Source organism: Cygnus atratus, chromosome 23 (genome assembly GCF_013377495.2).
Source record: "Cygnus atratus isolate AKBS03 ecotype Queensland, Australia chromosome 23, CAtr_DNAZoo_HiC_assembly, whole genome shotgun sequence".
Lineage (NCBI taxonomy): Eukaryota > Metazoa > Chordata > Aves > Anseriformes > Anatidae > Cygnus > Cygnus atratus.
In genome coordinates, this window is record NC_066384.1 from 6,835,571 (window position 1) to 6,850,453 (window position 14,883).

At 53.2% G+C, this 14,883-nt stretch overlaps 1 protein-coding gene across 12 annotated transcripts in view; it reads left to right on the forward strand.

The window, feature by feature from the left end:
- SCMH1 (Scm polycomb group protein homolog 1) overlaps positions 1-11,210 on the forward strand; it is a 70,371-nt gene extending 59,161 nt beyond the window's left edge. For 8 of the 12 annotated variants that reach the window (XM_035565128.2, XM_035565130.2, XM_050715230.1 and 5 more), the window contains 3 exons: positions 5,422-5,625; positions 6,794-6,936; positions 9,177-11,210. In XM_035565128.2, the coding sequence (XP_035421021.1) occupies positions 5,422-5,625; positions 6,794-6,936; positions 9,177-9,302 (473 nt within the window). In that variant the 3' untranslated portion in view covers positions 9,303-11,210. The remainder of the gene's footprint in view (positions 1-5,421; positions 5,626-6,793; positions 6,937-9,176) is intronic. The other 4 variants (XM_050715228.1, XM_035565132.2, XM_035565133.2 and 1 more) reach the window with 1 other exon arrangement.
- The last annotated feature ends 3,673 nt before the right edge of the window (positions 11,211-14,883 follow it).

A 14,883-nucleotide genomic window follows, 5' to 3' on the forward strand; every position in this document is an offset into this window, starting at 1 on the left:
ACCTCACGGCAATGCCAGCCCAAGCCGTGGGCTTAGGAAGTCTGCTTTGCTTTGTCTCTTTTGGCATGGGTCAGTGCTTGGTGTTTCAGAGAGAAGAAGAAACTGTTGTACACCAAGGCAGGTAGCCCAAGCAGTTGTGCAAGACGTGGAATGCAGGCAGAATTCCTTCTAACCCTGATAGCGATCAGCTAATACCATAAAACCTGGGGTTTAATTACCCATATTTTAGCTTCCATTGCTATATATGGTATTAAAGGTCATAAAACTGTCCAGTTGCTTCAGTCAATCTCCCCCTGATTTTTTTCCATGATGGCTTGCTGCAGTGTTTTCTACAGATGCTGATGTGCAGCTGTCTGGCTGGGAACTAGTGCCCTTCCCCAGGATCCCATCGTGTTCCTCACAGCCCTCACTAAATAACACGGCACGGTTCGCTACCGTGTGCTTCACCAGCTAAACCAAACCTCCTGCAGCACTGCTGCTGCCTGCACCATTAGCCAAATAACTGACGCAGATGTGCTCTGCCACATTCTCAAAAGTAATTGCAGAAATATCCTCTTTGGTATGTGGTCCGTAGGTGTCACTTGCATGTGCAGGTCGTGGGCTTCCAGGGGGTCCGGGTAGCTGGAGGACTGTGAGCCTGAGGAGGAGTCCTCAGTAAATACGCTTCCACCTTCCCTTTTGTTGTGAACTGTAAATGCTCCATAATGCAGAGTGGAGGTTTAGCTTTCCTAAAGCCTTTTAATTGATGGCGAAATCTGCCAAGTGGTTAGTCTCAGTTCTTTGTAATAAGTTCCTGAAAAATTGCTGGAGTCTGTTAGCTGGGCTCTTAGTTCAGTGGCTTCGTGCTCTGTTGCTGTCCTGCTAGAGTCACTGTTTCCCCAGTTGTTGCTGAGTTTGCTGGGCTTGGGCTGTTGATCCCAGATTTGAGAGTCAGCAGCCTCCTGTGCTCTGTGGTGCAGCTTAGCCTTCATGCCTCACCATGCTCTGTGCTCTTCCAATCACAGCTGATCTGAACCTGCACCCTGCGATGGACAGGTTCGAATGGCCTTAGTACCTAAATCGATCAAAACGGCAGATTTGTCACATAGCTGATGTGAAGAACAAGGTGACTGTGAGACTGTCCCATGTATACTGACGAGTTGAAAGTTGTTCCCTAGAACCCAATCCCTCTATCACCTCTTGGTACACATTCTTCCTGGTGTCCTCTAATCCATCAGCCACTGCACACAGGTAACCATTAGCAAAGCGTGTCAGCTCCTACTGTCCGGGCAGTGAAATACGCAGTGCCTTGCTGTTCTGGGGGGGCTCTAAAATTAAGGTGCCTTGCTTAGGTGGTATCGCAGACTCTCTGTATTGTCAGTCAAAAGGATTCTGTAACAAGTAATTCTGAGTAGGAACCTAGTTAGGTTGTCTGGAAGGTTGAATCTCAGTCTGCTTCAGAGAGTATTCAGGTATCTTTTGGCCTTTGAATGTGGCGTGCCATCTAGATGCCCAGATTATTGCAGCCTCTTCTGTAAAAGTAGAGACAAGTGTGCAGACTGTGTGCCTTCACGAGAAGGTGGTGATTCTCGTGGTTTGTGAACTTCCTACAGCAACTTGGTCTTGGTCCATTCTTGGTTCAAGCAGGAGATGTACAGGGCAGAGAGAAACAAGGTGCAATTCAAAATCCCCTTTAGAAATTCAATTTTATCCTGCAGGCAATCAACTAATGGCCCGTTCCACCTCATCCACTGTGAAATTTAAGTAGAAGCAGGGATATTTGCATTTCAGAGGATGTTTTTTAAGAACACGAGCCCGAAGTACTCAGATAGGTGTATTTCCTGAGCAAGGAGGTGTGTCTGCTCGTGGTGACGAACTCACTCAGGAGAGCCATTCTGGCTGCAGCAGTGTGGCACACTGCAGCACCTGAGCTATTTCCAGTTCGCCGAACTGACAGCAGTGAGTAGCAGGGGGAAGTCTCCATTCATCGTGCCCTTGGCAGGAAGGCAGAAAGACGAGGAGGGGATCTCTCTTCATATATTGTTTTTCTTCTTACACCCAGTGCCATTAATGTAGCTTTTTGCTAAAAAGCTGCAGTTCCAGCACAGTGGGGACCCGCTTTTGAAAGACTATCATTTGTTGGAAACAGTGGGTGTTTAGTAGTTGTGCAAATCAGATTTGTGCTTGTGGCCAAACTCCATGTTTTAGCAGTAAAACAGCACTCTTGAATCTATAGCATTATTTGTTTAATTAAACTTTAATTATCTGCTCCCTGCCTCTCCACCACTAATTGTGGCATGTTTTCCTACAATGCTCCAAAAGCAAGCCTGTATTTAAAACTAGCAGTTTATGTAAGAAAATCTGCCTAAAAATTAACCACCTCCTCCTCACTCCAAAAACTAGTTATCAAGGGCAGAAGGATTCTGGATAGTGTGTGTGCCTGAAAGCAGTCTGTGCGCTGCCGCCTGCAGAAGCTTGTTGTCTTCTGCTGTAGCTGATTCACAGAGCTAGTCAAAATTTTCCTCTTGCCTTGTTTCCCTCTCCCCTCTCTGGCGGTATCATTTGTGTAAGCAGCACCCTGTGTGTTTGTATTTTTAAGAAAGTTCGAGACCTCTCTTGCACTGACCCTACCGAGAAGCCTCCAGCTCTGCTGCAATATTTACAGCACAACCAAGCACTTGCCAGCCCAGAGCCAGGGAACCTGAGGATGAGTGTGCAGCTTTAATTCTAGGCAAAAAAGCAGCGCTCCCAAGTTGTGTGGCTGCATGCCGTTCTTCAGATGTTTGGTCATAAACACATGTGAGAACATGATCGCGTATTTGAAGAACGCATCACAGAGCATTCACATCAGAATAATGACAGTGCGTTAATTGTTGAGTTAAATCTGTTCCGAGGGTGAGTTCTGGATCCTTAGTGTTGCACCAACACGAACCTATGCATGTGGTCTTCCAGCCTCCCAAGCTGCAGCCTTCTCCAGCCGAGCTCTGAAATTCTGCTGACACACAGCCCTCTGCGTGAGCTTCGGTGTTGTCATTAGCAGTCGGACACGCGCTGCTGCCTGACCCAGCACATCTGGGGCTTCCTGGCAAGCTGAGGCTGTGCGTCACTCGCAGAGGGAGTCGTGTTTCCCTGGAGGCTGGAGCTGAGCTGCGCAGACCCCTGCCCATGCCCTGTCTCTGCCGTGCCTGGCCCTGTCCTGCCACAAGGCACGCAGAGCGGTGCGGCAGGCTGTGCCCCCCAGCTGCTCTCACGCCACCGCACGTTCCGGGAGTCAGACGTCACCCTTTGCACAGATGTTCCAAGAACTGTGTGTTTGATGGGAAGTGATTTGTGGTGTAAGAAAAACCGTCCTGATGTTGGAGAGGAAACCCAAGGTAGCTTCTGCGAAGGAGCTCCTATGAGGAGCCAGTGGCGCAAATCACATCCACTGCATGCCTGGGCTCAGCACAGGGAGTCTCAGTCCGCCTTGGGAGCTGGCAGCCAGCTCAGTGCTGGGTTTGCACCCAGTTTTGTGCTGAAATGAGGTGGTGGAAAAGCAGTGTGGGACAGGAGTGAAGGAGGAGTGCAGAGTTATTCAGGAACAGTCATAAATCAGAAACCTTTGTCTGATGCACAGAGAGCAAGTGAAAACACATCTATCTACCCACATGGGAAACTGCTGGCACGCCGGCCAGCAAACAGCACACATCACCTAGGGAATATCAGTCTTCACATCAGCACTGGTTCTGCATGACATCTTAAGGATGTGCTGTTGGTATCTAAGAACATCACAGTGGCCTAAGAGCAAATAAATGCAGAAGTGCCTCAAATGCAGAGTAGCAAAACCCAGAAGATGGAGCGTTGCATTTATGAAGGTGATAAGCTCACACCTGCTTCACTGGACTGCTGAGCAGCTGGACAAAAAGGGCTGTTTGTATCTTACAGCGTAATGAGGTGCTGCCTGGCAAGCTGTGGTCTGACCACCCCAGCTGAGCTCGCCCCTGGGTTCTCTGCTCAAATACAGGCAGCAACAGCACCAAAACCAGAGGATCACACTTCACAGAATAGCCTTGTAGTTCATAGGAACCAAAGAAAATAAGTTGCTTCCAGGAGAAGGTTGGCAGGGCCCAGCCTCTGGAGCACTCGGGTTTGGGCTCAGGCAAGCTGCATCTCCCTTCTCTGGAGCATAAAAGCGTCAGCTTAGCAGAAGCGCCTGGGCAGAACTTTTGGGTCTCGTGGGCTGCGACGCCAGCTCAGCGCCTGCGCCACCATCCCACTTCAGCACCAATTGTGCTGGAGTTTCTCCTGCTCGAGCAGCTCCCCGGGCTTCCCCCTCCTCGCGGCCTCCCACAGCGTTTGGGTGGCCGCAGCTCTTTGTGGGTGCTGGTGGAGGTGCTGCAGCTTCCAGCCAGGCACAGTGGCACAGCCCAGATGAGTACACAGGCACCACACCTTGTAGGAGCCGCTTTCCTCTCCAGCTGTGCAAACTTGCCAGGTATTTCGTGATAAAGAACCCAAGAATGTGAGGATGACTCATGAAGCACCAGCTCCACCTGGACTGAGATTAGGTTGCATTGTGCCATAGTAAAATCTACAAACACGTGGTCCTAGGATGAAACCATCCCAGTATAACAGCAAAGGGAAATCTTGCCCAGATACGAGGTTCACTTGCTGGTATGCAGATCTCAGTCAGTGGAACGTCATCCAGGGCAGCTTTCTCCATCCCCCACCCTGGAAGGGCTGGTGAGGAGGCCAGGCAGGCACTGGGACCCCTGCCTGGGGAGAGCCTTCTGCCCTGCCCCCAGCGAGGGGTGCTGGTCACCAGCTCCATCATGCACCGAAGGGCCCAGCAGAAGGCAGGAGGGGTGCGCAGCTGATCCCCAGCACCCCGCTTTTGGGACAGGAGGATCAGCCCCATGCCACTGCTGGCCATGATGGGGCAGGTGAGCTGCTCGGAGGAGCCTGCTGCTCCCTCCTGCTCTGCGCGTGCTGCTGCCCGCACCAAGGCATGAGTCTGGCTAAATATCCCCCACAGTCCCGATGGCCCAGGCCGTTCCCTTGCACACTGATGCCATGATCTGTAGGCCTTGAGCCTGAAATGCAGGGAGCTTCCTCTCCCGGCTCAGAGCAGTTGTGGAAGCAGTAAGAGGCTGCAGGAATGCAAACTGGAGCTGGTGGTGGCATTAGCAGAGCAGCTGTTGCTCAAATCTGGGTATCAACCGTTATCGCTGCTCACTGGTTGGACTGGAACTTGCCAGGCAAACGCCAGGCTGCAGTGCTTTAGCTGTGCATATTTCAGTTTCGAGGAGCCCCCCCCCAGTGCAGTGGTGTGACGCCTGCTCCTGCAGCTGCGTGGATGCCCTGCGTGGTGCTGCCTTGCCGCGGCTCTGCCCGCTGCTCTTGAGCCGTGACGTGGGGCTGCATGGCGTTCGTGTGCACTGATTGCAGCTTGGTGCGTTCCAGGTGAAACCTTTGTTCTGGGAGATGGCCTCCCAGGGCCCTTGGAGCCTCGCCTGGACCCCATGGACTCTGCCTTGAACTCTGTCAATTCATCCAGCCACAGCAGGAGCTCCAGAGACTATCGCCTGCAAGGATACAGGCACCTGCACCAACCCTCTAGCCTCACTCAGGGCAGTACCTCTGCCTTGCGTAGGCTTAGCTCTGGGGGTAAGAGAGTTAAGAAGCCAGCCCTCCGATTGTAAATTTGGCAATAAAGGGCTTTTCTAACTCCAGTTACATCTTTCTAACTTCAGCAAGTACCAGAGACTGGCCTCTACACTGTTAAACAGGTAGTCTGTTAGGTTTAACAGTAGCTCTAGAGACGTGGCAGATGGGTGGGTGGAAATACGGCCAGGAGGTGCTCACAGGGTCAGCTCTTTGGCTTGGTGACTAGCTGGGACGTGGAAGGCAGTGGATAGGAAGGAGCAGGCAGGAGATGAATTTGTGAGCATGGGCAGGGGCTGTCAGAGCAGTAAATGGGTGTCAGCGAGGACGGCTGGGGAGCGGTCAGTGCGATGAGAACTGTCTGATTAGGGTGAGAGCTGGCGTGGGTGGCCAGGAGGATGGGTGGATGCACAAACGGTGCTTGTGTAGAGGAGTAGCGTCAGGAGAGCTGTTAATTGCAGTAAACCACATACCAAATTCAGGTGTTTGCAAGAAAAAGTTGTAATTTTATGTGCATGATGTCAGTAAAAGATTCTAAAAAGCTCAGGCTGCTGATGCCTCGATCTGTCTGCGTCCCCCCCATCTGTGCATACAGGCACAAGAGTTGAAACAACTGGCTGTGCCAGGCCAGCGCTTTGAGAGCAGGACTTGTGTTAGCTCAGGCAGTGTTTCAGGGCAACAGAATTCTGCACGTGGGCTCAGTCCAACAGAAAATGCAGCGGATGAAAACGTAGAGTAACTTTGCCATGTTACAACTGCTAAAGGTGGTGTTCTGGGCGGGGGGCAAGGGCAGGAGCAATGCTCTGGGAGAGGAGTGGGAGTGGAGAATTGTCTGCAAAGGAGGGAAACAGCAGCTTGGCAAAGAGGACTGGGAATGTGGGGCAAGCCTCACCTGAAGGACAAGGGCAATGGGAAGTGGGGTTTTAGGGTGAGTAACAGGGCTAGATATAGAAGGCTGCCCCAAAAGTAAGGCATAAGGAGAGAGAAAGTCCTTCGGTGCTAGACCTGTGCCTCAGGACTCTCTCGAGTATGGCGTGGTTGTGCCCTTCACGTTGTCTCTGCCAGTGCTTTGAAAGAGGAGACTGAATGGTAGCTTAGGGTGAATGTCTGCTGCAATGCTGCTGCGGTCACACTTGGAGTAACTGCTGCTGTCTTGCAATTACACCCCCAGGTTCAGACAGATACCTTGGCTCTCGGGATGTCTCGCGGCTCAACAGCCGAGACCCCTCGTCCTGGACGGTGGAGGAGGTGATGCAGTTCATTCGAGAAGCAGATCCACAGCTGGGACCCCACGCTGACCTCTTTCGAAAACATGTAAGTATGTCTCTGTGTGTGTGTGTATGCACATGTGTGTATGCGTGTATTATATATGGGTGGGGAATAGATACCTGATGAGGAAGGTCTGTGAGAGTCAGAACAGCAGAACTTCACACTAGTTTTGTGCTGAGGAAAATATCCTATAAATCCTACTTGAATCACGTCCAGGCTTGGGATCTTTTCACTCAGAAATCGCGGAGGGGAAGACGTCTCAGCCCGGTTAAAGCTGCAGTGCTGCTGCCTTTGTGTGTGCAGAGAGCTCAGCTTGGAGCTGGATTTGAACTGTAGCACCAAAAACACACAGAACTCTTCATCCAGAATCCTAAAATTCACTTCATAGCAAATTTCTTCTGGCAAGAAACATGTTCCAAGTGGAATTCACTCTGCGAATTGCAGTTAGACTCCAATAAAAAGGGGTCTCCTAAGGCTCTGATTTTCGTTCATACCTTTAAGTGCAAAATAGCTGCAGACATACAGCATGGAATTTGTACCAAGAAATCTACAAAAATTTTGGCACCTTCATGTCCTGGTTCCTGCCAGTTCATCTGTCCTCTACCTTTTCCTTCAGTCCACTACCTGGTAGTACCCGTGAAGTCAGAGAAGCAGTGGGAGGAAGTCCTTGCTGTGAGCTGGAGGCGGCGCAGCTCCTGTGCCAGCTGGGGGAAGCATCTCCCCCCTCACTGCCTCGGGGCTCGTTGCAGGAAGGGGAGCCCACGCTCGGTGTCTCCCTGCGGTGGCACCAGGCTGGCTGTGCTGTACATGCTCACGTCTGTGTTCGTGGTGCAGCTGGAGTCGGACCTCCATGCAGGTCTGGGGGGTTTTGCAAGCTGGGGCTGTACAGAGCCCTTCCGCAGGCAGGAGGAGAGGCAAGTGGGGCACGTGCTGGGCTGACACACACACGCTCTTTGCTCTTTTTTTTTTTTTTCCTTAATGAGTTCTATTTTAGAATCACCAGTAATTGAAAAATGTTTTAATTATGCAAGAGAGTGCTCAGCTCTCCACTAAGGGATTACAGTCCCTGGTGTTGGCAGTCCTGAGGAAGAGCTTAGTTTTCACTTTAGGAAAGAAAGAACAGAACAAACCCGGTACTGGAGATCTTACTAGATGTGAGACCTAGCTGAGTGACAACACAGGACAGGGTTTTCTGTTGTCAGAGGCTGTGATATTTGCTAAAAGTAAATGCAGTAGTAAATATTTTATTCATGGCAGCTTGTCCACTGCAAAGCTCTGGGCCAAGGAAAAGAGTGCTGCAAGGGATGACAGCCTGAGAAACATCTGCTAGCAGGTGCTAAGTGCAAAGCTGCTCCCCATTTTCTTCAAGCTTCATGATTCCTTCCCTCTTGAGCCTCTGCAAGGGGCATGTCTGGCTCTGCTGCAAGGCAGGAGGTACTTCTGTAAGCCATGCTGCTGAGACCAGGCCTGCTGGAGGTGAGATGCTCCACTTCCCTGCCAGCTGCAGGGCATTTGTTTAGAGACTCCAGACAACTTTGCACATTGTGGCCTTCTCTTTGGGTTTACAGATTTCTGCCTCTTGCCTCATTTCTCCAGCCTTGACTTCAGCATGGCCGTTTTTCACATGGTGAAGTCTAGTTTGCAGAGTGCTGCATGTGTGGCAGTAGGATGGCTCTCAGGGCACATCCTTTCCCAGGACGTTTTCCCTGCACCAGGGCAGCAATGCCCTTGGGCGAGAGGCAGCTCCCGAGCACTGCCGCTCCGCTCAAGGGGTGCTGACCACCAGCTCAGCACAGCTCCTGGGCGTTTGCTGCCCCACAGCATGGTTCCAGCAGGTGTGCCACCACCACGTGGCGTCCAGGCTGTGTCCCCTGTGCCGCAGGCAGGGCCGGGGGGGCAGGATGCCCACACCAGGATGCAGAGGCTACATACTAGCTGCCTCCCTTGCGGTTGAACGATGCGCTGTGCTAGCTGTGGTGTTTCAGCTGTCGGTGTTGTGGGCGCAGCCTGGCTGACAGGCAGGGTTTGGGCCTGCCAGTGTAAGCGGCAGGGACCTGCCGGCAGTACAGCTTGCTGGGCTGCTTGAGGAACAGTTCACGCTGGGCGAACGCAAACGTGAATGAGCCATGAGAACAAAATCCTGCCTGTCCTGACGTGCCAGCAGCAGCCAGAACCAGAAGGCACTCCTCAGTTGTCCATCGGTTTGTGAGTTGCCCTGGGCAGCTGAGATGCTGGGAGGCTGGAGGGCTGAACAGGGCTCTGACGGGTGCTGTTTCTCCTTGCAGGAGATCGACGGGAAAGCCCTGCTCTTGCTGCGGAGCGACATGATGATGAAGTACATGGGGCTGAAGCTGGGGCCAGCCCTAAAGCTAACCTACCACATTGACAAGCTAAAGCAAGGCAAGTTCTGAGAGGACGCTTGGCAGGACAGATCCTGGAAGCTCTGCTCCTGGCCACCCACACCCGCACTCACCTGCAGACAGGTACGCATGCACACACACCCATCCACGCCGCCGACGGATGCCTCTCCGACCCCGGCCTGCTGCAGGGACCAGCCGCCCACCCCTGCCCCCGGCAGCCAGGCCCCGCGGGCCTTGGCAAGGAGGCCGGCAGTCGGCTGGCCCTGGGCTCCACACCCAGCGCGTCGTGGACGTCCGAGCACCGAGCCGGTGCCGCTCTGCAGGCTCCCGGTCCCACTGCTCTGGGACTGAGGAGCTGCTCTGGGCAGGAGCAGTGGCAGAGTCCTCAGGACGGGGCTTGTGCTGGCTCCTCTCCCTCTCGCTGTGCTGCAGGAGCACCCAGCCGGCCCTGCTCTCCCGGCCTCGCCTGCCCCAGGCGGCCCGTGGTCCCCGGCCCCTCGGACGCTTTGCGCTTTGCTGTGCCCCTGTGGGCAGCCTGCCTGCAAGAGGGACAGCGCCTGCGACCGCACTCGGCCCTCATTAGCATGGCGGCTGGCTTAGAGCAGCAACCACCCCGCTCCTCGTCTTCCACAAGAGCCCATCCGCCCGCCCCGGGGCACCCTCACTGCCCGAGCACTGCCTGCCCCTCCCCTCCTGGCCTTCCACGTGCTGGGGACGCCGGGCTGGTAGGAAGGCCTTCGTATTTATTTCTGACTGGGGAAGCTGGGGACGCCGTGCGGCCAAGGAGATGGAGCGAGCCACGGGAGAGCTGAGGAGCATGTCTGGGTCTGGCGTACCCGTGGCAAGGATGCATCTGGGTCAGCATTGGAGGCTGGCTGGATGCTGTAGGACTCGACTGATCCTTCTCTCCTGCTTTTCTGTTTCTTTTTTTCTTTTTTTTTTTTTTATAAGGAGTTTTCTGTTTAAAATGTTTTTTTGTACCTGTTGTTGAACTTGCAGCTCTTGGAGATTTTTAGCCAGAGGTGCAAAGGTTCATCGTCCAAGGGGCCCTCCAGGTCCTCTGGTGTCTCGCTCCGTCCCAGCTCGGCATTGGCAAGAGGCTGTCGGGTCTGGCAAGGCAGAGGACCCCGGTCTGGTGACCAGCCCTTGCGTTACTCTTCCCGTGAGGGTTTTGCCCTGCCCGGGGGCACCTGTTTGTTTCAGACAGTCTAATGTATTTATTTTTGATGGCACTTGAGCGGTAATCCTCTGTCCCAGATGCGTTACTGCAGCTGCAGGAGAAGTACCCGAGCAGAGGCTGCCCGATTGTGCCAAAGCTGCATCCCTGGGGAGCGCCCTGACCCCGGCTGGGGGCTGCAGGGGCCAGGCCGGGGGCTGTTGGGTCCCTGCAGCGTCTCCTGCCCCGGGGCAGGGCTGACCGGGGAGAGCTGCCGTGGAGCCAGCGCACACGCGCTTCCTTCCTGCAATGACCAAAGGAGGGAACGGGGATCTCCATTGCAAGCACTTCTCCTGCCGTTAGGTCACCCTCTTTGCATACAGATAAACGTCTCACACCCTCTTCCCTGCAACCCTCGAGGGCCCTGGGCAGCAGCAGGAAGGGTCCCCGTGGCAAGCCAGTCTCTTCTCCAGTCTCTTGCACTGGGTCAGGTTTACCCCTAAGGGGAAAGTTGCAAAAAAAATAATCCACAAACCCCAAAGTAAGAAAAAGGCTTTTTGTTGTACAGCAAGGTCTCTGCTGCGCTCCCTGCTCCTGCACCAGTGTCTTCAGAGGGAGGTGGGGCTCTGCTCACCTCACAGAGCCCCGTCACTCACAGCACTGGCCCCGGGATGCCCCTCGTTTGTATCCGATGCTGATCCCGCTGTAGACAGGTCCCCATGCGGGGTCAGCCAGTGCTTTCCTCTGCACTTATTTTATGTTGATTTGTTTATAAATAAAAGAATAACTAAGTATGTTTCCTCGCTGCTGGTTGTGTGCGTGCTGGCGGGGGGGGGGGGGGGGAGCACATAGCTGGGCCCATGGCTGCTCCATGGGCACGGCTGGGAGGTGGGGTCGGGGGAACTGGGCAGACCGCAGCAGGTCCTGCACCGCCTCTTAGAGGTTGGAGGCGCTTCATGACCCCATGAGTGGTGCTGCCTTTCTGGAGCCAGCCCAGAGCCCTCTCTGGCATAGAATCACACAGTGCCTTGGATTGGAAGGGACCTTAGAGACCATCTAATTCCAACCCTCTGCCATGGGCAGGGACACCTCCCACCAGAACAGGTTGCCCAAAGCCCCATCCAGCCTGGCCTTGGGCACTTCCAGGGATGGGGCAGCCACAGCTCCTCTGGGCAGCCTGGGCCAGTGCCTCACCACCCTCACAGTAAAAAATTTCCTCCTTATATAAACCTACTGGCTTCATTCCCCCTTGTCCTATCACTGCACTCTCTCACAAAGAGTTTTCTTGTAGTCCCCTTTTAGGTACTGGAAGGCCTCTGTGAGGTCTCCCTGGAGCTTTCTCTAGGCTGAACAACCCCAGCTCCCTCAGCCTGTCTTCACATGAGCGGTATTCCAGCCCTCTGAGCATCTTTGTGGCCTCTGCTGGACTTAATCAAGTAAGTCCACGTCTTCCTTGTGCTGGGGGCCCCCGAGCTGAACGCAGGGCTCCGGGTGAGGTCTCATGAGAGCAGAGCAAAGGGAAAGAATCCCCTCCTTCACCCTGCTGGCCACGCTTCTTTTTGTGCAGCCCAGGCCATGGTTGGCCTTCTGGGCTGCAAGTGCACATTGCTGACTCATGTCAAGTTTTGCACCCACCATGTCCTTGGAAGGGCTGCTCTCTAGCCACTCATTGCACAGCCTGGATCCACACATCTCTTTGAGTGTGACCATCCAGCCAGTTCCTTACCCACTGAGTGGTCCATCTGTCAAATCCACGGCTCCCCAATTTGGAGACAAGCACGTTGTGCAGAACAGTGTCAAATGCTTTGCACAAATCCAGGTAGATGATGTCAGATCTTCCCGTATCCACCAAGGCTGTAACCCCATCGTAGAAGGCCACCAGATTTGTCAGGCATGATCTGCCCTTAGTGAAATCATTTTGGCTGTCACCAATCACCTCCTTCGTTTCCATGTGCCTGAGCAGTTTCCAGGAGGATCTGCCCCATGATCTTGCCAGGCACAGCGGTGAGACTGACTGAGCTGTAGTTCCCTGGTTCTCTTCCTTTTGTCCCTTTTTACAAGGGGGGATTATGGTTCCCCTCTCCCGCTCAGTGGGAACTGTCAGTCCCATGATTTTCCAAATATGAGGGACAGTGGCTCAGCAACTACATCCGCCACATCCCTCAGGACCCGGGGATGTACCTCACCAGGTCCCATGGACTTGTGCACCTTCAAGTCCCTCAGCTGTCTCGCACCTGAGCCTCTCCTGCAGTGGGCTGTTCACCGTTCACCCAGTCCCTGCGTTTCCAGTTCCTGCTCCAGGAGCACAGCTGCTCTCAGGGATGTGCAGGCCCAGCCCTGCCTGGAGCACGTTACCTTTAGCAGGGCACTGTGCTGTGCCCCCGTGAGCTCCTGGAGGGTCACAATGCTGCTCTCAGTCCTGGGAGCTCATGGGTGGGAGCACTGGGCACGGGCAATGGAGCACTGGAGCGGATGGACTCAGAGCCCCTCGCTGCCCAGGGTGAGGCGCTGGCCAGGGTTTACTCTACAAGAAGGGACAAACTGTCCCAGCGCCTGCCAGGCCCCACGGCAGCACCACACTCGTCTCCTCTCCACCAGACCTCTGGGGGATCCTGCTGCACTCCATAAAACGGGCACAAAACCATCCTGGAGCAAGGAGGGCCCCTGCGGGCAGGCAGCAGCCTGTGAATGCCGCAGGGACGGCAGAGAGAGGCTGCTGCAGGCTCGCCCAGTGCCGAGGGTCCAGGAGCAGCGCCTGGGAGGGACACGGGGTGTGCAGCACGGGCTGGGGGCTCTGCCATGGGCAGTGACATCGAGGTTGCTCAAAGCTGCACCCATCCTGGCCTTGAGCACTTCCAGGGGTGGGGCATCCACAGCTTCCCTGGGCAGCCTGGGCCAGTGCCTCACTACGCTCACAGTAAAGAATTTCCTCGTTATCTAATGGAAACCAACTCTTAGTTTAAAGCCATTCCCCCTTGTCCTATCACCACACCCCCTGACAAAGAGTCCCTTCCCAGCTGTCCTGCAGCCCCCTTTAGGTACTGGAAGGCTGCTGTAAGGTCTCCCCCGAGCCTTCTCTTCTCCCAGCTCCCTCAGCCTGCCTTCACGGGAGAGGTGCTCCGGCCCCTTGATCATCTTTGTGGCCTCCTCTGGACTTGCTCTAATAGGTCCGTGTCCTTGCGCTGGGGACCCCAGGGCTGAACGCAGGGCTCCAACAACTCAAAAAAATGAAATTGCTGCTACAACTCACTCAGGCCCCAAGCCTGCAGCCCAGGTCTGAAGCTTGCACCAGGGCCTGAGCAGGGCTGGAGCAAAGACCGATGAGAAACGGACTTCAGAAATAGATGTCTAAAAAACACTGTGAGGCTAATTAGCCAATGCAAGCTAGAAAAAAGTTGAAAGTTAGACAATATTACACTTACGTCCTTTTTCTCTGAGCTACAGAAGTAATATAGCAAGCATTTGGCTAGTTATTTTATTACAAATAATCATTTAATGACGAAGTCAGTCGCACAATTTTGGCCAAAATAAAGATATTTCAGGAAAAAGAAAAGGAAGTTGTGCTACAGATAACAAGTGACCTTCTACTGCTAGAGTCAGCCATTTTATGACTGGCATTTTGCTCAGAACAGAGAGCATCTCAGTTGGTAATTTTTTCAGAGATGTTATAAGTGACACACACAGAGAAGGCTTAAAGCTTTTCTGGCTAAAAGCAGGTTTACAATGTATATTTAAAATAATTAAGGAATAAAGCAAGAAGGACTTTGGAAAAGGTCACTTAAGATGACAGAACAGTGCTTAATAAAGTTTGGCACCAGACAACACAAGAGTTAGTACTCAGCCAGGCTCGAGACATACAGCTTTCCCCAAACTTTAATGAACTGAAGATTTCTGAATATATGACACTTCAGACAACTGAGTAACTTTCTTCCTTTCTTCTAAATTACCAGAGACCAAAAACTGTGTTGCTTACACTGCAGCAAGAGGCAGGAAAAAAAAAAGAGTGCATTTCCCACCCCAGGACTGCAAAGCTGAGCTCATCATCATAGGACAGCACACTTCTACAAACTACATCAAGTAACACTGTAGGCAAGTTGCTAAGCCCCTCCCTCAGGAAATAGCACTTCTGTATTGCATTGAGTGCGGCACACGGGGCTCCGCCGTATAAAAAAGGCAAAGGAAGGCTCCACTACAAATCAAAGAAAAAGCACCATGAACTGTTCAGTCCAAGGTAAACGACAACGGGAGCTTTTAAAGGCAGCATCTGAAAGTAGTTCACTTTCTGTTCTGTACCTCCCCCTTGATGCAAGGAGTTGAAGTTTCCCAGCCCAAGAAGCAGCACCAGCAAACACTGGCATAGAAAGGGCTAACAGTTACGCCTCGATTCAGGCAATGATGGGCTTTCCTGACAGCTTTGCTTTTTTTCACATGATCCAAGTTAATTGCATCCCTGCAGAGTGACATATCACAGTTAGA